We start from the raw sequence: 23,032 nt of genomic DNA, 5'->3' as shown, positions 1-23,032 counted from the left end.
AACTCCTTGACTTGGGTCTCCTATAATTTGTTTAATTTAGTGATTAGTGTTAATTCTATATGTTCTTATACTTTGATTTCAACATAAAGAAATCTCTTAATAAATAGACTTGAACTTAAAGTTATGTTACTTGACCTGAGTACCTTTAATTTATCATTGTTTCTAAAGCAAATTGTTTCCATCTCTTTGAGCTTGAGTGAGGTGAACATCCTTTCATTCTCGGTCATGTGTCTTTAGCATTCATTGTACAACATCTATTCATGTTGATTTAAGTTGGCTGAGTTTGACTTGGACATGAGGATAACTTGTTATGATTCACTTGACTCTTCATTTACTTAGTTTTCCCCATAACTCTTTTACATCCTTGAATGGTCCGACTTTCTCCAGTTACACTTGAGTCAACCACATTGAATGATTTTAGTTGCTCTTGCATTTGCTTGGGTTGTTGTCTTGATATTGTTTGTCCATCAGTTGAATCCACACAATTCACCACTTGAATTTCTTGGCAAGTCATTCATAAAAAATCATTTCATCCTTCTCTTTCAATAGACAAAATTATTATCATCAAAAAGAGAATGACAGGTTGTACTGAAATCTTCCTACAAAGCCATAAAATGAAATTTCTCTGATATTTTCACAAATCTTGGGTAAATAGCACAAAAAATATTGCAAGCAAATGTTTCAATTGTATTATGTCTAGGTCAAGATAGTAATTTAGTTTGGGTCAGACTTGGTTGTGATTAAGGTTTAAATTTGGCTTGAGCTAGGCTCAAATTTAAATTTATTATACATTTTAGTTAGTGTTTGATCGAACTAAAAATGCCAATTTGACCCTCAATTAGATTCATGTTTTTCTTTGGGTTAGTTAAGTAAGAGTTTCTTAAACTAGCTTCTAAATTATGGCAAGATACAAGGACCTACTTTGGACAAACACTTCCTAAAACAAAGTTAATAAAAGAATCAACAAACTTAAACTAGCTTAATACATCTCCTTGGTCTAACTGATTTAGAATAGAATGAGTTAGTTTCAGATAGTTCCACTTGACTAGGCGCGCCAAGTAAGAGTCTTTCTCTTACATGGAGTTCAATCACTTACTCTTCAAACCGACTAATTCTAAAAGTAACTCTAACTGTATAAAAATTTTCCATTGACCATCAAAGTAAATTAAAAAACACTCGCAGAAGCTCATCCAACTAGCCAACGTTCTTAAATTTATCGTTTCACTAGAAGAAAATTCCTATATTATACCGTAACTAAAATTCAAACCTTAAATACCTAATTAATCATTTGAAGGTTCTAACCGTTGCACCTAGCCCTGAAGGCTACAATTTCCTTCATAATTGTGACAAAAAATGAATACGCTCGCCCCCAGTGCTCTCGCCAACCCATTCCAGAGAAGTATTTAAGGGAAGTATTTATTTGCAATTTCCTTCATAAGCTTCACATTCGAGTTGTGACAATGAAACTTAATTGTTGAATGAATCATGGTATGCTTTGTTCAAGATACTAGCAATTTAATCTACTGAAGCTAATATGCTTTGTCTAAAATATTTCTTAAGCAAAGACTTGAAGAAAAGAAAGTACGCATAACAGTCCTCATCAATTCATTTCAACCACAGCATATATATTTAAACACGTAGGGATAGCATAATCACCACACTTGATATCTAACCATCCACACAAAACATTACATTGAAACTACACAGCAAAAGGTACTAATGGCATGGAACCAAGAATTCAAGAAAAGTGATCTATGATCAAGCGAACTCTAAGTGAACATGAGCTACATGGAATAAGCACTGAAATGGGTGCTGAATTGATAGATGAATGTAATTGTAATGTCACTGCATCCAATAAAATACCCATTTCTTTGAGGTCCAATGAGGTGATCAAAAAATAATCACCACATCTACATTCATAGAGGAGTTGCTGAGAATCACCATCATTCTCAAGAGTCATATCCCCTAATTCAATTTCATTGGCTGGAAGCTCCAGAATCTCTCTTGAAGCTTGCAACTCCTTGTCATAGATTGCCTTCAACTTAACATCTGAAAGCACCTCCCAGGCCTTCTGCACATCTAGGAATTCTTGCTTTGGCTCTTGATAATTCCTACTTGAATCCGATTTGTTGTACACCTTATCAGGATGAGAATTCAGAATGGCAGATTTATAGCTTACTCTGATCTCTTCATAACTCGCATCTTCTTTGATTGACAGTACTTCATAGTGGGTCTTCTGGAAGATTTTGCTGGAAATAATCATTACTAAAGAGCTCTCCACAATTCTGTCACTGGATATCAAAAACAAAAAATATATGTAAGCATATTTGAGAAAATGAATGGCATCCAAGTCTCGACTTGGACAACAATTTTACCAAAAGAAATTATCTAACTAACATAGCATGTTTAGATTATGAATACCATTATGAATGACAAGATTTCCAATAATTATCTCGATCATTAAATTATTATAGTTTGTTGATCTTTTAGTAGAGATATTTGATATGTTAAAATCTAGTAATATATACTTCTTCACATTGAAATGCAGATAAAATGATTAAAAAAACATGATTTGTGTGAGAAAAATTAAACAAAAGCAAAAGACACATATATTGTTTATCACTCAAAGTAACATGGAATTGTGCAAATTACAGATTGAGGATTACTTATCCATTATATGTTTACATGCAAAAATTAAAAATAAAAACTAACATAAGAGGATATTCCATATAAAAGTTATATCTAACACATTGTGACACTAGTTAAGCTTTAAAACTAGAATCAAATATCCAAGGAAAATTTATTTTGCACACAACATGTTTGCTATCGCAATACCCCCAAAATATCTTTTGTTTTAATTTTGTGCTTAGTAATGATATTTTATATTTTCAGATGTATGATAGCTTACCCATGTTTTCATTTTTCATTAATTGTTCAAGAAGTTGCAAATCGCTTACTGGCAAGATGACTCATCTTTTTTATCTGTTTGGATGAGTTTAGCTAAGGGCACTGGTTAAGACAAAATAATAAAAGTTTGGGCTTAAAAAGGGAAGTAATGATAAATTAGTGGTGTCTAAAATTGGGAAAGCGGTTAGGGAAATTAAGAAAGAGGGCAATTTTAGATGGAAGGTACTCGTGCATTACACAAGAATGTGGGGCACCTTCCTCTAGCCGATTCAAGTTTGAGGCACCATCTCCCTTCTATTCCTCTTCATCCCAAGTCTCATTTTCCTATTCCCTCCTCTACTCTACCTTGTGACTGGCAATGTTAGGTGGACTACGGCAAGAAAGGACAATAGCAGCAACCCTAAGGGATCTCTCCACCACAACCATAGAGTAAGACCCTATAACATAATTTCGATAGTTGATTTGGGACCTAAAGAAGTCCTAGAGGGCTATGTATGATGCCAGAGCGAGGTACTAGAGAGAAGAGTTAGACATAATTGAGGTTTGGATCCTAAATAGGTCTTTAATGATTTAGGACGACACTGAGGAGGGCCTTGGGGCATCTTTTGGAAGAGAGACCTCTCATGGCTTGTGGTAAGTGTCAAATTCTAAAGCATAGCCTTAGAATCAATTTTTTGTTTATTGTTGATTGATATAGTGAATGTAGAAAGCACCTCAAAAAGGTAGTTAGGACAATTGGAGATCTTTCTGCAATCAAAATATAAACTAAAAAGGTGGATATGGTTTAGGTTTTTATGGAGGCCACTTGACAATTCAATGTACTTTTACTTCATATTTATTATAACATTGTATGTGTAGATTATCCTTGGGTGTTAACTCTAAGGCTCCGTTTGGTATGCATGATAGGATTGGATTATATTTTCAAAAAGTTTTTAATCAAGCGTTTGGTAGAGTTGATTAGAGGTAGGATTGTGAATGATTAGGGGTAGGATTCATAATACCTTGGCCTCAAGAGGGATTATTTATCCTATCATAATCAACCCAATCCTATCACATCATGCATACCAAACGGTGCCTAAATGAATAAATGTGTCAGCTTTACTTTTTCAATATGGCATTGACCCATGCATGGTGCACCATGATGGTTGTCAATCTTGTTTTCGCATGTATGATAGAAGCATTTGGTATTGACATGCAACACATGCACACACATGTATATGTATGTATTGTGCATTTACATGTTTGGTTTTGCTAGTTATCAGTTGACATCCATGTAGGTGTAAATAGTGTGGTGGACGGCCAAGTAAAACCTTCATTTGGTTTAGGAGAGTAGCCGATATTAATTTAGTGTAAGACTATTTATTGTTCATGATGTTGCTTACGTTTTAACAATGTATGAATATGTCATGTTTAGTTGCTTTCACATAGCTGTAGATACAAGTAGTCTTAATTATCTAATGAAATTTTTGTTTGTTCATGTAAATTAATGCATAGTATTGTTATTTTGCCTCCATAATCACAGGTGGGGGAGGGGGTGCAAAATCATAAAATGTTGAAAGAAAGGAATAGTTGTGGTAAATAGAGGGGAACATATGATATCTAGTATTATAATATTTTTTGTTTTTATGTTGTTTTTATGTTGTGATTGTGGTTAGTGATCCTAGTGTTCTTGAATGGGTAGAGTTATGGTATAAGTTTTAATTTGGTGTTTCACCAATTATGTTGTTTGACATCTTATGGAAATAAGATTAGCGCTTAAGTCTTTTGTTAATGGGTGGATGTATATGTGTGCTTGGAGAAAGGGAAGGTGTTGTACATTTTAGATTTTGCATGTTCTATTGGCAACAAAGGTGAAACTGTCACCTCAGCGGCCCCTCCAAGGTGGCCTCCCACTGTCCGGAAGGGAAGTAGATCATGGGGAACTTCGCCTAGCAACAACAATGTATGCAAGGAGAGGTTGAGGCAATCAATGGGGCATTCTGCACCAGCTCAGAAGCAATCCCAGGCCTAAATCATGTTCTAGTGTTGATAAATGGTGTAGGCTATCCAAAACTTTTTCAAAAAGCTACCAAGACTATGTAAGTCGCCGTAGCTAGCTTAGGTTGACCAATTGAAAGAGTTGAGTTGCCCGGTGTAACTAAATGATTTAGGTTGTCCAAACTTTTCTGACGTCAACTCACGTCTAGACAAGAAACAAAGTGCAACTTAAGTCAAACAAAACTTCTCTTGAGTTGATCTGATTGATCATAGGTCAACCTACCAATCCCTTGCAAAGGATTCATGTGCCAAGTTCTCTCATCTTAGGTTGACCCCACAATTCCTTGGGTTGACCAAACCCAATAAGAGTTGGATCAAGATTTGGAGCAAGTAGGTCTCATATAGTTGGGGTGTGACAACGATAACTAGCATCCTTAATGATTTAGATAATAATAACGCAACAGAAACTACTATAAAGCATAATTCTCCTTGTATCATATATAAATATATATTAGGATGTGTGATTTAATGCAAGAACATATGGACAATTACTACTACACACAAAAGCTACACTCTATAATCAAAGTGGAAATATATCTAAGTTTGTGTTCCAAATTTTTTTTATATATGGTTTAATAAAGTGTCCGATATTGAATCATCATTGTTGGAGTGTCATTGTCCAACATAGATAGGAGAAAATGAAGAATCAAAGTATTGAGTTTGGACATATCATACTCGGAAAAACTATTCCATGACATGCACATAGTAAGTATAGCTATGATACATTAAGTTACGTAATATGACAATATTTCACAATTACATGTCATTAAAATTGACTTTGAAAATTACTTATAAATCAAGTTACAAATAATTGCCACTTTACTAAGTAACTGAATTTCTTTGTTAGTTGCAATGGCAAGTCTTTGTTTATATGATGTTACTAAGCAAAAGGATAGAAGAGATGAATTGGACTACTCCAACCTATTTATGCTACCTGAGTGTAGAGGAGAGATGGGTACAATAGATCACATTTAGGTACCTAATACTATTAGGTAGAGTGGAAAAGGGTAAACTGGCCATTTTGCTACATTTCCCTCTTCCTTTCTCCTATGAAGTTGTTTTCCTCTCCCATATTGCTCAAATGGTGACAGTAAATAGTAAAGAAGAGCTACTCCACTCATCTCCTCCCTTATCAATTAAACAATTTTTTGTCTAATCCAAACAAGGAATAGAAAAAGAACAATGTGGATTTGAATTTTTTTATTTACGTTGAAATTGAACTTTAGGTAATTGTTTTAATTTTAGTTTGATGCCTTTTTTTAGTTTGGTAATAGTTTAATAGACAGATATCTTTGATCCGATGAGAGTTTATTGGAATTATTATATCTATCAATTAGTAATATCTTCTCCAAATTTAATTGCTATTGTGTCATGTACTATGAAGTTTCAATTTTTTATTAAAAAAATTCCCCATTGATTAATGTCTGTGCAGTTTGTCTCTATGTGAAATAGTTATGCATGCTTCATGGATTTTATCTTATTCTTTTGTTTGATTTAGACATTTTATTTGGTACTACTAATTAGTATTGAATCAAAGCTAATCTCAATGTATACAACAACTAAACTTTATCCCACTAGAAAAGGTCGGCTATATGGATCTTTCTAGGTCATTGAGCTCTATCCTCTACTATATCATATCATCTATACTTAAATAAATTTTATCTTGTTTTATTATACTAACCAAGTCTTTTTTGATTTTTTTCTTCTTCGTTTGATATGTATATTTGTCATAGTTTCACATCGTTTAACTGGAGCATCTATTGGACATCTAAATACATATTTGTATCATCTTAAACATGTCTCTCAGAGCTTTCCCGATGAAACTCTAACTTTCTTTCTAATGCTTTCATTTTTTATTTTATTCATCCTCATATGTCCACACATCCACCTTAACATTTTCATCTCTACAACTCTCATCTTCTACTCATGTGCTTAAGTTATAGCCTAACATTCAACGTCATATAACATAATAGGTCTAATCGCCATCTTATAAAACTTCTCTTTTAAATTTTAGAAGTACTTTATGATAAAAAAACATCCGACAGTATCCTCTATTTCAACCATCTGCTTGTATTCTATGTAAGGCATCTCTCTTAATCCCTCATTGATTCTAAATACTTAAAGCTCTCAGTTCTGGACAACTCATCTTCTCCTATCTTAACAATTATCTCATTACATCTAATATTACTAAGCTTAAATTTTATATATTTTATATTTCCTCTACTAAGCCTAAAACCCTTCACTTTTAGTATTTCCCGCTGAGATTCTAATTTAGCATTTACTCTCCACGTGTCTTATCTACCAAAATAATGAAATATGCAAGCAACATGCATCACGGTACTATCTTGAATTTGTCTAGTTAGTTCGTCCATGATTAGTATAAAAAGATAAAGACTTAGAGCTGATCCTTGATGTACCCCTATTTTTTTGGAAATTCTTTAGTTAATCTGCCTGAAGTCTTCACTCTAGTTGTTACATCCTCATCTATATCCTTAATAAGTTCAATATATGCTACGTTAACACCTCTCTTTCCTAAAATTCTCCATACAATTTCTTGACTCTATTATAACTTTTTTCTAAGTTAATAAATATCATGTGTAGATCTTTTTTTTTTTTGCTCCCGATACTTTTCAATTAGTTGCCTAAAAAGATGTATAACTTTTATTGTCGACCTTCCAAGCATGAACCCAAATTAATTTTCAGTCACCTTGGCCTCTTTCTTTAATCTTTTTTCAAGTACTCTTTCCCAAAATTTCATAGTATGACTTATTAGTTTAATACTCTTATAGTTTAAACAATTTTATACGTCTCCCTTATTCTTATATAAGGGAATTAGAGTACTTATCCTAATCAAGCATTTTTTCCATTTTCAATATCATGTTAAATAACTTTGTAAGTCATGCAATACCTTATTTCCCTAAACACTTTCATACATCTATCGGAATCTCATCTCATCCAACGACTTTTCCATTTTACATCTCATTTAAAACTTGTTCTACTTCTACTTCTAAAATTTGAATTCTATGATAAAATTTTAAATTTCTATACTCATTTGATCTATTTAAATTACCTCAGTTGGTCACATAAACCTTCATTAAAAAATTAATGAAAATATTCTTCTATTGCTCTTTTATTTCTCCATTATTTCCTAGTATCTTGTTGCATTCATTTTTAATACATCTTATTTGGATATGTTCTCTTGTCTTCCTCTCTCTATCACTTGAGTTATTCTATAAATGTGTCTTTCCCCTTCTTTTGTATTTAATTTTCGATATAACAATTCAAAATTTTCATTCTTTGCCTCATTCACTGCTTTATAAGCCTCTTTCTTGGCTATTGTACATTTTTTAAATTTTTCTCGTTCTTACAAATATATAATTATTTATAAGTTGTTCATTTTTCCTTCACTTTCTTCTGTACTTTCTTATTTCACCGTCAAGATTCTTTACTTAGTGGTACATGTCTCTTTGACTCACCAAGTACTCTTGGCTACTATTTTCAACTTTAATATCATCTTATCCCATGTCGTATTAGAGCCACCGAATATTTCACATAACACTTGTACTCCTATATTTTTCTTAAATATGTTTTGCTTCCTATATTTTAACTTCCACCACTTAATTCTAAGAGTCATGTATATTTTTCTTCTATTGGTATTATAATTGAGGCGTATATCCAACACTACTAACGTTGGGTAGTTAAGCTTTCTCCATAATCTTTATAAATCTTTCTATCACTCTTCTTAACAATAAGAAAGTCAATTTATGATTTATTATTCTCACATTTAAGCGTCTCTTCTTAAAAAAACATATAATAACTAATATAAGATCATATGCTATCGCAAAATCCAATATTGTTTCCTTTTCTTCATTTTCTTATTCCAAACGTATAACCCCTGCACCCTCTCATATTCCTTATTTTTCACTCCGACATGTTCATTTAGATCGTCTCCTATTAAAATCATTCCATTTGGCGGAATGCTTTGTAATACTTCATCTAAGTCATCCCAAAACCTTGATTTGATATTCTCGTCTAATCCTATTTAAGGTGCATATATGCTAATTACATTCATAGTTTCTTTCGTCACTACTATCATGAGAGTTATAATTCTATTTCTCTTTCTAACTACTCCAACAACTTCATCATTTAACGAACTATCTATAACAATACTCACTTCATTTCTTATTTTACTCTTTTTTGTGTACCATAACTTAAAACTCGAGTTCTTTATCATCTTTGCCTAATCGCCTACTAATTTTATATTTTATACACACAAAATACTAATTTTTCTCCTAATCATTGTATCTACCACCTCTATTGCTTTACCAATTCCTATGTTCAATATTCTAAATCTTAGACTATTAGTTTTCCTATAATATTTGTTCTTATCCAACCTATGATGTGAAAACTCTTGCCTGTTTAACATTACACTCAAGTTATCATGGAGATGTAGTGGTCTTGCCGATATGCTACAACCGAACCATGCAACACGAACTTTTACATATTAAATACTACACCCGAGTTCTGGAGATATAGTGATCCTTGCCGAGATGTTACAGCCAGACCCTGCAACGTATTCCTTCTAGGGAAGGACCTAGTATTAGCACAATAGTTTGATGGATCCATTCATTAAACATTTGACTTAGTTTAATGCTAGATGGCAACCTAAACGCAACTCTCCTCTTTTATCCGAGCTTGAAACTATCTATGATAGGATAATTCGTCATGGGCCATGAAGGGCTAATATCAATCTATGTTTCCTTATTTTTCTTCTAGAGTTCTCTATTTAAAAAAAATATTGAGCTCCCTTCTTAATTGAGAAGCCTCCTTCCACACACACCCCTTTAATTCCCACTAAATGAATGCCACCAATCTCCTCACTTATACGACTCCAACCTCTACTATTTGTCGTAATTGCCATCATTAAACATTTGTTAACACAAAAGGCATCCCACCAAAACTACCTACTCCTCATCAGAGGCCCCATAACTCTTTGCTCATCCTACTTTTAAACTTTGCCTAACAACAACCATGATTGTCCTCTACAAGTGTCTTCTCCTCTAGGCTAGGAATTTCTCTCGTAACCTCATTTCCATATGACTTCTACACGTTTTTCCCAATTCCTAATAGCTTCTCAATCATGTGCCAGTTTGCCAACAGAAGGTACTCCCACATTGTGTCGCCCAACATTGCATGCAAGGATGACAACTTCTCTAGCTCCCTCACAACCATTGATAGTGACAATCACCACCATGCAACTTTGTCCACATACCACCCGTGTAATTCCATCTCAAGAAGGATGCAACATCCAAACTACCCAAACACTCCCCACCATGAGTTGAAAATATTATGCTACTATCATCAAGAGTCACTTACCTTGTTTTCATTCATGATTTCAATATTCTATAATGGACACCCTTCCATGATTGATTGTCTCAACCAATTTTGGCTTGCCAAATTACTACCCTTAGAGAGGGGTGATTTTGCAGATTATTACTATAGAAATAGTAACAATAGAGCAAGACAATATACATAAAAGGAACAAAAAGAGAAAAAAATAATAATAATAGACACATAGTACAAAAAGAGGAAAGCTCAACACCAAGTAGCAACGTCAAGTCGTCAACATCAAACTAAGATCACATTATTTTGAAATAAACACATTCTCTTTCAGAATTACTTTTTGTTTAATTTGTTGGGTTTTTTAAATTCCTAGTATTTAATTATTTTTACTTACAACTTGTAAATCTTCATGTAGTATCCCTTTTTAAAAAATCACAAAATAGCATCGTATAGATGGCTTCTTGATTAGCTTAATTGTCAACCATCAACAACCTTCTCTACTTGTATTTTAATTTGTCTATCAGCGATCGGTGGGAAACTTCGTGAGGCGTGACCGGTCTCCCCAGCTTCGACGTTACCTGACCTGATTAATCATTTTTTTATTTTAATTTGTCTATCATCCATTCTACTTTCTGCATTGCAATTAATTTATCGACTTGTTTTATTTTATAATCTCATTACATAATACTTAATTCAACACGATAAGAGAAGCAATCACAAACTTCCACCAAACTCATGAGACATATAGATTAAGAGAGAAATATTAACCAAACTAGCAATCATCCAAACTTCTCAAACTTCCACCAAACATGAGATATAGATTAAGAGAGAAATATTAACCCAACTATACTCAATGGGAGGACGTGCAAACCGTATTAGACCATCCAAATAATTATTTCAAATCATACTTCATAGATAGCATGTCCACATATTAAAAATTATTTCATTGGTATAAACATGACCCTTATTAATGAACACAATTTGCCTACAAAAAACTCGTTAAAATTGCTAGAAAATTTTGACAAAATGTTTAGAACCACCATTACATAATAGGCACAAAGCTAATGACATATATGTATGTATATGTATATTCCACAGTATTTTAAGAGATGGTGGCCAATAAGCCAACACAATCTTCCTTAAGTGAATCAAATTAAATAAATAAAATTCAAAATCTTTAGTTCACTAAAAATCAAAGAACATTTAGTTGAAATAAAAAAAATTGAGCCAAAAAATATCCTAACTCGACCTTAAAAAATCCCTAAGATGTCATTCTAGAAGATCCTCATATAACACCTTAGATGAATACTTAATGATGTGACATTAAAAGGAGCCCTTGTTGACTAATCCCTTTTGAGAGTAAAAAATATAACGTTATCCTAAACTTAGGCTCACATATTATAAGTTCAGTCATGTTATTCAGGAAAACTAAAAAAAATAGACAAGAATAAAACAAGCAACCTAAGCTAATAAGAGCGCAAGGTATCAATTTTAAATTTTCCAAATCAAATCTTTCATAGGTATATGCAGGTTTTAGGGTTTCGTTCAGTACCGAGCGGAATGGTAAGCCGCCCGCGCACCGAAACCGGCATCAGAATAGCAATGATTTAAGTGTGTGTCACGCAACAGAAGGAATCACGTGTGCTCGTCCTCGTCGTCTCACGATAGAAGGAATCGCGCGTGCTTGTCGTCGCGTGATAGAAGGAAGGAGGAAGAATGAATCTTTGGGGATCATTTGGGGATCATTTACCTGGAACATCGGCCTCGACGAGGCCACCGGTGAGAGATCAGTAGAGGCGGCAAAGCGCCGGCGGTGGTGAGGCGACGGCGCCGGTGAGGCGAATGGCGATGGCGAGGCGAGGCGACGGCGGGGCAGCTTGCGTGCGAAAGGAGCGGCTGGAAAATCGCGAATCACGAGCGTGAGAGTAGGGTTTTTATAATTAAAATCCTTATTTTATATTTATAATTTCTAATTAATTATTATATATATTATAATTATATATTATATAAATTATTAATGAATTAAATAAAATATTAATTAGTTAATATAATTATAATATATATTTTTATTATTAAAAATATAAAAAAATAAAGTAAAAAATAGATAATTTATAATTTAAAACAATTTTAAAATCAAACTTTAAATTATTTTTATAAACTAAAAATAGATTAAAATTTTATAAAATATTTTTAAAAATTAATAAATGATTTTAAATCTTTTAAATAATTATAAAATTTTAATTTTTAAAAAATTAAAAAAATATATAAATTTTTTAAATAAATTTTATTTTAGAATACTATATATATATATATATATATATATATATTATAAATTAATAATTAAATAAATTAAAATTTATATAATTATTATATAAAAATTAGAATTTTTTTGTTAATTTATATAATTATTATAGATAATATATTTTTTTATTTTAGAATAAGAAATTTAGAATCATAAATAGGAAAGAAAATATTTTAAATTACCTATTCTTTATTTTGAAAGTTTTGATAAATGTATGCTTTCAAATTACATAAAGCTAATATAGAGTCGACCCTGGGCAGGGCTACCAAGGCCTTGCCAAGGTCGAAAATTTTCAGGGGCAATCTTTATATATATATATAAGTTTTTTCCTTCTAAAATCATGACTTTCTCTTTTCCTCTCTCCCTGAAGCCTCGCCGAAGCCTTATTCTGAGTTTCTGACCCTTGCAATTCTACTCGTTGTCGCCCTAGAAGGTGCATCGGTCAGGTCCTCGGTGATCCGTCGTCCGCACTCTTTTGGGGTCATCCCTGTCTCGACCGTTTCACCATCTCCCACTGCCTCCATCGGGGCAATACATTGCGGGACTCGCCCTCAGGTACTCTATCCAGAGTACTCTCTTCCTTGGGCACTACCCTTGTCTTTGAGTAGAGAATTCTAGGTATCATCTTCACCACATGAAATTGGTAGGGAAGTTTCTTCCTTGTTTGGGTAGTGAGTCTAATGACGATAACTCTCTTTGGAGTTTGGAAAGAGCTGTGTTTCTTCCTTGCGATATATGAATATATGATAAACGTCTTATTGTCTCCTTACTTGGTTAAAAATGAAAGACTCATATCTTCCATTCTAAGGTACATGCTTGTGAAATCAATATAGGTGAAACATACAGGTCATTCTCTAGAAAACAGGAATGCCTATGATCTAGTTCCTACAAGGTCAATACTCTATTCACTATTAAAAAAAGACAATATTATTCATACCTTTATGAAACCTGAAGTCAAAAATGAATTCTGGGTATTGGACTAATGAACTTGGGTTATGTGAGGATGAGCATTATTTATTTCCCGATATGTGTTGTCTCATAGTTATCATATTCATGTTTAGCATCATCTTTGCAAAATGCTCCAAAATACGAGTTATTCTCATTGATAAAAGATATTTCTGAAGTAATAGGCAAAAGGTGACCATATTTATATTGTTGTGAGGTAGTTTATAGTTGGCAGTTTCAAAAATGTCAATTATTTTACTATTATCTTTTTTTGGAACCTGAATTGAATATAATAGTTAGGTTTTTTTAAAAACATACAAGATATCCGTATAAGATCTTATATAAGTAAATTTTGAATTGAAGAAAATTCTCCGTATCAAATTTTATTGTTCTTTGTTTATTGCTTATTATTCGTAATTATCTATCATCATGAAACAATTCTCTGAATATCAAAAAATATATATATATATATAGCCCAAAGTTTAAAAGATTCATTGAATACATATTTTAATAAAGAATTACATAACACAACGAAAAATTTAGTTTAAAATTTTCTTTATTATTAGTGTTCTTTTGTTAAGAATTAAAGTGATTGTTCTTTGAAAATACCTTTTGTATTATGAATGAAATTAATTACAAATAGAATTGTTACTCTTGGATAATTTAATAGTGTAGGAATGGAAAAAGAATTTATATCCATAGTTTTGGAATTGATACTTCGTTTATATTTATACATAAATAAAAAAGGAACATCAATCGTAAGTGATCTTGTAGGGAATTTGAGAAGACGAAACTGTCGAACAACATGTCTGGAATATTGACTGCATCTCCATGACCCGGATGGTGAGCTGTCTTCTATGTTGACCAAATCATAGGAAGACCTCCAGTCAACGTCACCTGCAGCCAGCGACCGGGTTGCCTCGGTCTCTGGTACCCCGATGCTCAAGGCGGGTCCCCCGAATATATGAGCAGTCGTATGATAGTAGAGAAATGAGATGCATGAATAATGATTACGAGAACATACCCCTAGCCCTAGGACGCCCTCGGATGGATCGGTGAGCTGGTCGCAATGCTGATTGAGTCGTCACGACCCTAAAGAGTAGACGAATATACGGCAGCTGAGGAGCCGGATCTGAGGGCGACGATATGGAATTCGGTACAACATGGATCCAAGAGGCAGCATGTCGACCGAAATAGGGCAACGACTCCTGAGCCGGAATACTACAACGGCTCGCAGGCCAGGACACGACTCGCAGGCCGGGACACGGCGTGCAGGCCGGGATACAATGGTGGCACGAAGGCTGAAATATGATATCGGCACACAGGCCAAGATATGACACACAACTCAGAATCTAACACACAAATTAGACGACACACAGACCGGAACATAGTAAGGACGGAGCACGATCAGATCCGAGCCCACTGGCACTGGGGGCTTGGAGGCCCACTCAACCTCGAAGGTGCACGGCATGGCGGACGACATGGAGGTGGCCTGCGCTACGACAGCGAGAGAGACAGCGTTGTGGCATCTTGGAGGAGACCGCGTTGGATGAGTTTAGCACGTGGGCAGCGACCCCTGAGCACGAGGACAGCACCCTTGGCGTTGGAGAAGGATGAGGGTGACTGATGGCAGTTGCTGGAGGCAGTCCATGTGTAGAGGAAAGGGTAGACGGCGCAGAAGCCGGCATGGTCGACGGACAACAAAGGCGACGAGAGAGGCCACAAGGCAGTGACGCCTGAGGCGACACCTAGACCTCGAAGGAGGAGGTCGACAAGAGGGTTCGAGGTCATAAGCAAGGGAAGAAGGGATGCATCGGATGGCCGGAGACGGCAGCGGCTCCGCTATGAGGGGGGGCAGCGACGTCTCGCAAGAGAGCGTGAGAGAGGGAGGAGAGGAGAAAGTTGTTGGCGTCGTGTGGAGTGCGTCGGTGGGCAACGCAGGAGGAGAGGAGAGTGGTCGACATCGCGAGGAGGAGGCAGAAGGAGAGGTGGCGGTGTTGGATCTCACGCGAGGATGGCGGCGAAGAAGCCCCTCCCCTACACGAACTCATCCTCCTGTTGGTTGCTACTCGGAATATCATTCTGTTCCCCTGTACAAAAATTTGTACAAGCACAGAACTTAACCTAGCTACCCATGCGCTCTACTGAAGTTAAACTTGGATTGCAAATGATGCTTAACATTATTAATCCAAGTTGATCTTTAGAAGTTAAACTTGGATTGGAAATGATACTTGACATTTTTACTCCAAGTTTAACCGATGTGATCTTCCTAAGTTAAACCATATTACAAAAGTTGATTAAATATCTATTTCAAATATTGACTTTCAGATTAAACATGATGAGACACTAGGCCTTCTTGGTTATGGGATCATCCACCACTTCCTAGACAAAGTCTTTCAAAGAAATTGGATATTTAACTTCTTACAGTAACCCTAGGTTTAACTACAGAGACCACAATAAAAACACAAGATCGAAACGCAAAATCAAAATACAAAATCGATAGCATAAAATCGAAACATAAAATCGCTAGCATCTTGTATTGGTGTTTCAGAATTCATGCAAATAAAACTAACTAATTAATTCGAAACGGAAACCATTAATTAGTTATATCTTTCTTTGTAGCTAAAGACCTCTTGATCTTCTGTTGTATTCCTATCCTCCTCTTGGACGTTGTGTGGCCAACGATCTACCAAGATGGAATCCACCCGAACCACTTCTTCTCCTCCAAGACTCTCGAGCCACCAAGGTATGCCAAAATAGGAAACTCCTTCTCTTCTTCTTCCCCTCCAAGCAACCGGCTACCTAGGTACTTCTTGTCTTCTCCTTCTTCTTCTTCAAGCTCCGACCTTAGAAGGGAGAAAATGAGGAAGAAGGGAATATAGATGTCGTCGGCCTTAAGGGAAGAGAGAAGGAGAGGGTCGGCCACATGCAAGGAGAAGAGGAGAATAATAATATGTGTTACACCATAAAATATCATTAAAACTTCTTGTCTTCTTTTATAATCCTTGCTCATGGCAAAAAAGGAAAGTTTTAAACATAATTAAAACTTCCTTATTTATGGTCTCCCTTTAAAAAAAGAAAATTTTAACAACAATTAAAATATCTCTTTTCTAAATTTCTTATTGTACATGGCAACAAAGGAAAGTTTTAAAATTAATCTTTCTCTTTTAAATCATGTAGACATCTACAAAAAAGGAAAGATTAAAATTAAAACTTCTCTTTTAAATCATGATTACCAAAAAGTAAAGTTTTATCAAAAATTAAAATATCTCTTTTAAGGAAAGATTTTTAAATTTAAAACTCTCTTTTAAATTCCCTTAGTAGATGGTTATAAAAGAAAAAGTTTTAAACAAAATTAAAATCTTTCTTTTAATCATTGTAGATGACTACAAAAAGGAAAGATTTTAACAAAATTTTATTTTTAATCAAAAACTTCCTTTTCTTTTTACTTTGGTCGGCCTACTTGGGCTCCATGAAGGACTTGGTCGGCCACATCTTGGACACCAAGATGTGCTTGGTCGGCCACAACATGGACTAGAAGATGGGCTTAGGGTGGATACAAGGCTTTATAGAGGTTACAATAGAGACTGAGAGGAGAAATTGGTTATGATCTACTGATGAGCTTGAGTTTCCTGTGTTCATCCCGAACACCCAACTTGGGTTCATCAATAATAACTCATACCACTAAAAAGTTATTATTGAACTATCGCACCAATCCTAAATTACATTATGGGCTCCTTCTTATCATGAGTGCATTAATCTCCCTGTGTTTAAGATATTGAATGCTCACTAATTAAATGAGTTATTGACAACTCACTTAATTAATATCTAGCTCCAAAAGTAGTATCACTCAACTTCATTGTCATGTCGGACTAAGTCCACCTGCAGGGTTTACATGACAATCCTTATGAGCTCCTCAAGGGGACATCATCAACCTAGATTACTAGGACACAGTTTCCTTCTATAATCAACAACACACCATATAAATAATATCATTTCCCAACTTATCGGGCCTATTGATTTAACGAACTAAATCTCACCCATTGATAAATTAAAGAAATAAATACTAAGTATATGTGCTTGTTTTTATATCGGGATTAAGAGTACGCACATCCATAATAACAGAGATTTTGTTCTTTTATGCAGTCAGTATAAAAAGAAACAACCTCAAATGGTCCTGCTCAATACACACATAGTGTACTAGTGTAATTTTATAGTTAAGATAAACTAATACCAAATTACACTATAACCATTTTAATGGTTTGTCTCATTCCATCTTAGTTGTGAGTTATTATTTATAATTTATAAGGAACTGATCATATGATCTTCTGTGTGGCACCACACACCATGTTATCTATAATATAAATTAAATGGACAATCACATTTAACATAAATTTAGACATTTGACTAATGTGATTCTTATTTTAAAATAAATGTTTACAAAAAGTTAGGTTTTTAGTATATATCCTAACACCTCCTCTCTTAATGCCCTAACAGTAAAAGGGCAAAAACACATCAGTAAGATAAAAGAACTTTTTACAACTAAAAAGTTTCCTTATCTCATTTTTGGAAACAAAATTTTGTAGATTAAAATAATTATTACTTTGTTTGATGGACGGATAAAATTAAGACATAATTAATAATTTCGCCCAGTACCTTTAAATATATCGAAACCGTATCAACACAACATGATACGATATCGAAATTATATCATTCAAGTCTGGGATCGAAATCTCAACAGTTCGAGATTTTAAATATTTGGTATATGTTCTTTTATAGTTATTTATGACTTTCAAGTTCATTAACCTGCCACTTAGTTAATTTCCTCCACCAAATTGAGAACTTTACTGTGATCATAAAAGAAACACTAATTGACATTATGAACAAACTTATATAAATTATTGATTATTATAAAATAGATAGAAATAAAATAAAACATAATTTTATATTCATAAAATTAAATTATCCCATATCATAGACTTTTGGAGCATTTATGTGTTGATTTATTTAACAATATTGTAAGAAAAATTAATTACAACTCTTGTTTGTATATTTAACAACTTATTCAAATACACTATAATTTTTAAATTGGAGGATAACAATGTTTAAAATATCGAGCCGTGCCGCTATTTCAATTTTTACTAAAACAATATTACTCTAGTATCGTGTCAATATTTTAATGTATAGTGGCGATAGTAAATTGGGAGTGGAAAGAGAAAAGAGAAAAAAAGAAAAAAAAAAATCGACAACTATATATTCAAGTTCAATGTTTGTTTTCTATTTGGCATACTATGATTTGGACATTAACTTATATGAAGACAAACTAAAAAAAAAAAAAGAATAACAACATTATCTCAATTTTAGCATCCCATGAGGTGTCGGATATTGACATGAAATGATACATGACAATATGATTAACACAATAACACAAAAGGCATTTTCGTGGTAACAAATTTTGATAATTTAACAAAAGGCATTTTCGCGATAACAAATTTTGATAATTTATTAGAATGACACGTTTCAACTATTTCAGTCTAATATGAGATTTCAAACTATGGAGGATAAGTTAATTTGCTCTCTTTTTTGATGTGATGATTTTGTCATAAGTTATGTTTCTACGAATTCATCCTTTAGCATTAGCAACATAGATTCTCTCTCTACCAAACTAAGAGCTCTACTATGATCATAAGAAAAATACATGTGAACACTAGCAATAAAATTGTATTGAATATTAATTATTATAAAATACTTGATGATTTAATGATACAGTATCATTTTGTATTCATAAATCTAATTGTCTCCTATCATATACTTTTAAAGCATTCATGTCTAATTTATTTAGACGCATTGTGAAAAGATTTAATTATAATGCTTGTTATTTAAGTTGTCAACGTACTCTCACCTTACCAAAACAAAAGTTTAAATTTCAAATTGGAAGATATGTTAATTTGCTTGTAAAATAAAACACCTACAAAAATTAATTAAAATTCAAAATTTAATCAATGCTTATCTTTCTTTTCGACCTAAGAGATTAAGAAATAAGTGGGGCTTAAAGAAAATTGTTAACATGTAACTCTAATAGCCTTTTATGGAAACTAGTAGACCCATATATTTCCCAAAAGAATAATCAAGAGAAAGCATCAAAATTAGTAGAATAAAAAAGACAGTGAAATTAGCAAAATATATACAAGAAATTTATTTTGGGTACCAATTTTGCTCCGTTTCATTATCTATTTAAAAAAAAAAAATGTGGAACCGCCACATCAGCGGCCCCCCTAGAGCCGGTCCCACGGATATGGAAGAAGGTAAATAATGTAGGTACACAACTGAAAGCACATAGCCGGGATGCTCATTATCTATTTTATATTCTATAGATGTTGCAACTTTCTCCATGATTATATTATTTCTTAGTGTCTATGAGAGGTCCTCGATGCCACTTGTTCATTATTTTGTTTAAGGCCTCTCTTATTTCTCCAAATACTACTCCTTCCTATCTTCTTTCTCACCCATCCATTTCATTCTTTCGCAATGTTAGATTCCTAGTTGAATCTCAAATCTAGTATTGACCGTACTAGATTAACCCTTCTCTAACTAGAATAGGTGATTTCATTGTTGTTGCCACAACAATGAAATCACTTCTTGTATTATCATCTCATGTAGTTGCTCAAATCGGAATTTGTAGAAAAATAACTTGGATCAAAGGTTATTAAAAATGGATTATAGGACACCAATTGAAATCATAGAACAACTGCAAAATTTCATGTCAATATCCTAAGTCATCAGTCACATGGCAACAACTCGAGAGAGAACAATAAATCTAGATTTCATGTTAATAGCCTAGATCACCGACTACATATTAACAACTCAAATTGAAAACATAGCTCAAAAAAGAGATCATAGATTGAGGATACGCTTTGTCAACAATTTAATCTTAATTTATAGATCATAAACTAATAATCACAAGTTTAATCATCTCCCAACACCAAATCAAAGTCAAAGTAACCTTCTATGACCAGAATTTCACAAACATCAGTAATTATATTATGCATAATCAAAGCGAAGGAAGAAAAATTGGGTTAACATAGCAACGCTCACCGTGCAAGAAGGGACGAAGACGCGCTGTCGCTACAGAGTCGAGGAAACCCTCAAATATAGTGATCAAGAGGAAGAAGAGAAGATTACGCTATCCTCTGAGCGACACGGATAGGAAAAGTACTGGCGGGCAATGCACAACAGTAGTTGCTATCGTAGTGCTCGCACAACGAACACATAGTCGGCTGTGCTCGTCGCCCGGAGAGGGTAGGAAGGAGACCAGTCGTCGTTGTTGTCGCAGGAAGGGCGACAACCGTCGTTGATAAGCACACGACTGAAAAAAGGAGACGAGAAAGAAAGGCGAGCAAGAGCCACAAAGAGGGAGAGGGAGGCCGATCTGGAAGAGGCAGTGCTTGCTTCTGTCGAGGCAAACACCAGCCGCCTGATCGAGGGCGTGACTGCGTCGATTGTAGCAAGGATCTACAAAAACAGTGTACAAAAAACCCAAAAATATAATTCGATTTTCATTCACAATTTCCTATCCTATCTTCCATATTAATAATTTTTCTTCGATGCATTCCATTATCATCATTCAGTAAAACATATTAAACCTCCTCCATGGGACGGATTAAAATGTTTCCTTGGGACGGTGCGATGATTAAGACATAAGGTGTTATCATATGAGGTCTTGGGATCGAAATTCGGCATGACCGAGCATGAATTTCCCCATGTCTTGACCATTTGCACTAATGGCTAGTAGTCACCTGTGATTTACCTCCTCCGTGTTGATCTAAGGACGGGTTGACGGGGGCGCTCGGGACGAGCGAATCGTCTTTTTGCCACATGGGACGGATTAAAATGTTCCAATTTTATCACAATGGGATGGGTTGGCGGGGGCGCTGGGCGAGCGTATTCGCCTTTTTACCACAATGGGACGAATTAAAATGTCCCTGAGCCATGGTGCCGCGGTAGGACATCCAGGTTGTCTCCCAAGCACCCGCTGTTCGAACCCCAACTACGGCGTATTTGTAAGAATTTTTTCTCCAAATGGAGGGCGTAATCAAAGGATGTTGGGCTTTGGGCTGGCCGCCGCGTGCGCTTCCCGATTTATCCTGGTGGCCGGTGGGAAACTTCCGTGGGACCGAGCCAGTCACCCCATAGTCAGCGAGGCTAACTGGGATTATCATTTTTTTTTGCACGGATTAAAATGGAGTCCCCTCGGATGGGTCTAGTGGCTAGCGCATGAGGTATTATCACAATGAGGTCTGGGATTCGAATCTTGGCAAAGTCGAGATAAATACCTCCCTTATGTGCTAGTCACTATTCCAAAGGCTACTAGCCACCGGACGGGTTGGCGGGGGCGCTGGGGGCGAACGTAATCGCCTTTTTGCCATAATGGGACGGATTAAGATGTGTCCCCGGGGCATGGTACCACGGTAGGACATCCAGGTTGGCTGCCGCGCGCGCTTCCCGATTTACCCTGGTGACCGGTGGGAAACTTCCGTGGGGTCGAGTCGGTCACCCCCAGAGATAGTCAATGAGGCTAACTGGGATTATCATTTTTTTTTTTGGACGGATTAAGATGCTGGAGGAATGTATTTATCTTTTACCATCATATTAAAATTAATATTACATTTAAAAAATATATATATAATGAAAAAAATAAAGTTAAACACACATATATATATATATATATAGCACAGTGCGCGATTGTGCGTGTCGCGCATATATCAACCCTTTTTTCTTTTTTATTTTTTTTAAATTTTTAATTAAAAAAATCAATATTTCCTTATATATAAATATTTAATCCATGAATATATCCCCTAAACACATTACAATACTCTATAAATACTTAAATTTATTTCATTTTTTATTTTTTTTACTAAATATTATAACCCAATTAGAAAATCTAAACCCTAGAGGTAAAATCTTAAAAAAAAAAAAATAACTTACAAATTATAACCCAATTGAGAAGCATGAATCATATAAATAAAATTTTTAAAAGTATTTTAATTATTTTTTTAATTCAAAAATTAAAAAAAAAAGTAAAATGGGAAAAAAAGGACGGCTCCATTGAATCAATTTCAGATTTTAAAAAATATTTTAATTTTTGAATTAAAAAAATAATTAAAATATTTTTTAAAATTTTATTTCTAAGATTCATGCTTTCCAATTGAGTTATAATTTGTAAGTTATTATTTTTTTTTAAGATTTTACCTCTAGGGTTTAGATTTTCCAATTGGATTATAGTATTTAATAAAAAAAATTAAAATGAAATAAATTTAAGTATTTATGGAGTATTGTAATGTGTTTAGGGGATATATTCATGGATTAAAGATTTATATATAAGGAAATATTGATTTTTTTATTCAAAAATTTAAAAAAATAAAAAAGGAAAAAAAAAGGTTGATATCCTGCGCGACGTGCACTGTCATTGTTTCTTCAAGTATTGGTTTCTTCAAGTAT

The 23,032-nt window shown here is 34.2% G+C and overlaps 1 protein-coding gene across 3 annotated transcripts; it reads right to left on the bottom strand.

The window, feature by feature from the left end:
• Nucleotides 1-1,624: 1,624 nt before the first annotated feature.
• LOC122042391 (DPH4 homolog) lies at nucleotides 1,625-21,014 on the bottom strand. 3 transcript variants are annotated; one of them, XM_042602493.1, is made up of 2 exons: nucleotides 20,630-21,014; nucleotides 1,625-2,291 (listed from the first exon to the last, which is right to left on the bottom strand). In XM_042602493.1, the coding sequence occupies exon 2, from the start codon at nucleotides 2,261-2,263 to the stop codon at nucleotides 1,739-1,741; it is 525 nt and encodes a 174-aa protein (XP_042458427.1). In that variant the 5' UTR covers nucleotides 2,264-2,291; nucleotides 20,630-21,014; the 3' UTR covers nucleotides 1,625-1,738. The 3 variants fall into 3 exon arrangements, with proteins under 3 accessions (XP_042458427.1, XP_042458425.1, XP_042458426.1); XM_042602491.1 differs by lacking the exon at nucleotides 20,630-21,014 and adding an exon at nucleotides 12,038-12,208; XM_042602492.1 differs by lacking the exon at nucleotides 20,630-21,014 and adding an exon at nucleotides 11,840-12,030.
• Nucleotides 21,015-23,032: the final 2,018 nt, after the last annotated feature.

This window comes from Zingiber officinale, chromosome 2A, assembly GCF_018446385.1.
Source record: "Zingiber officinale cultivar Zhangliang chromosome 2A, Zo_v1.1, whole genome shotgun sequence".
In the NCBI taxonomy this organism is placed as follows: Eukaryota; Viridiplantae; Streptophyta; class Magnoliopsida; order Zingiberales; family Zingiberaceae; genus Zingiber; species Zingiber officinale.
The sequence above is the reverse complement of the archived record's forward strand: the minus strand, read 5'-3'. Positions and strand labels throughout refer to the sequence as shown.

Bases quoted from the DNA above. Each gene is read 5' to 3' on its own strand.
- LOC122042391 (XM_042602493.1), bottom strand. From the start codon at position 2,263: ATGATTATTTCCAGCAAAATCTTCCAGAAGACCCACTATGAAGTACTG.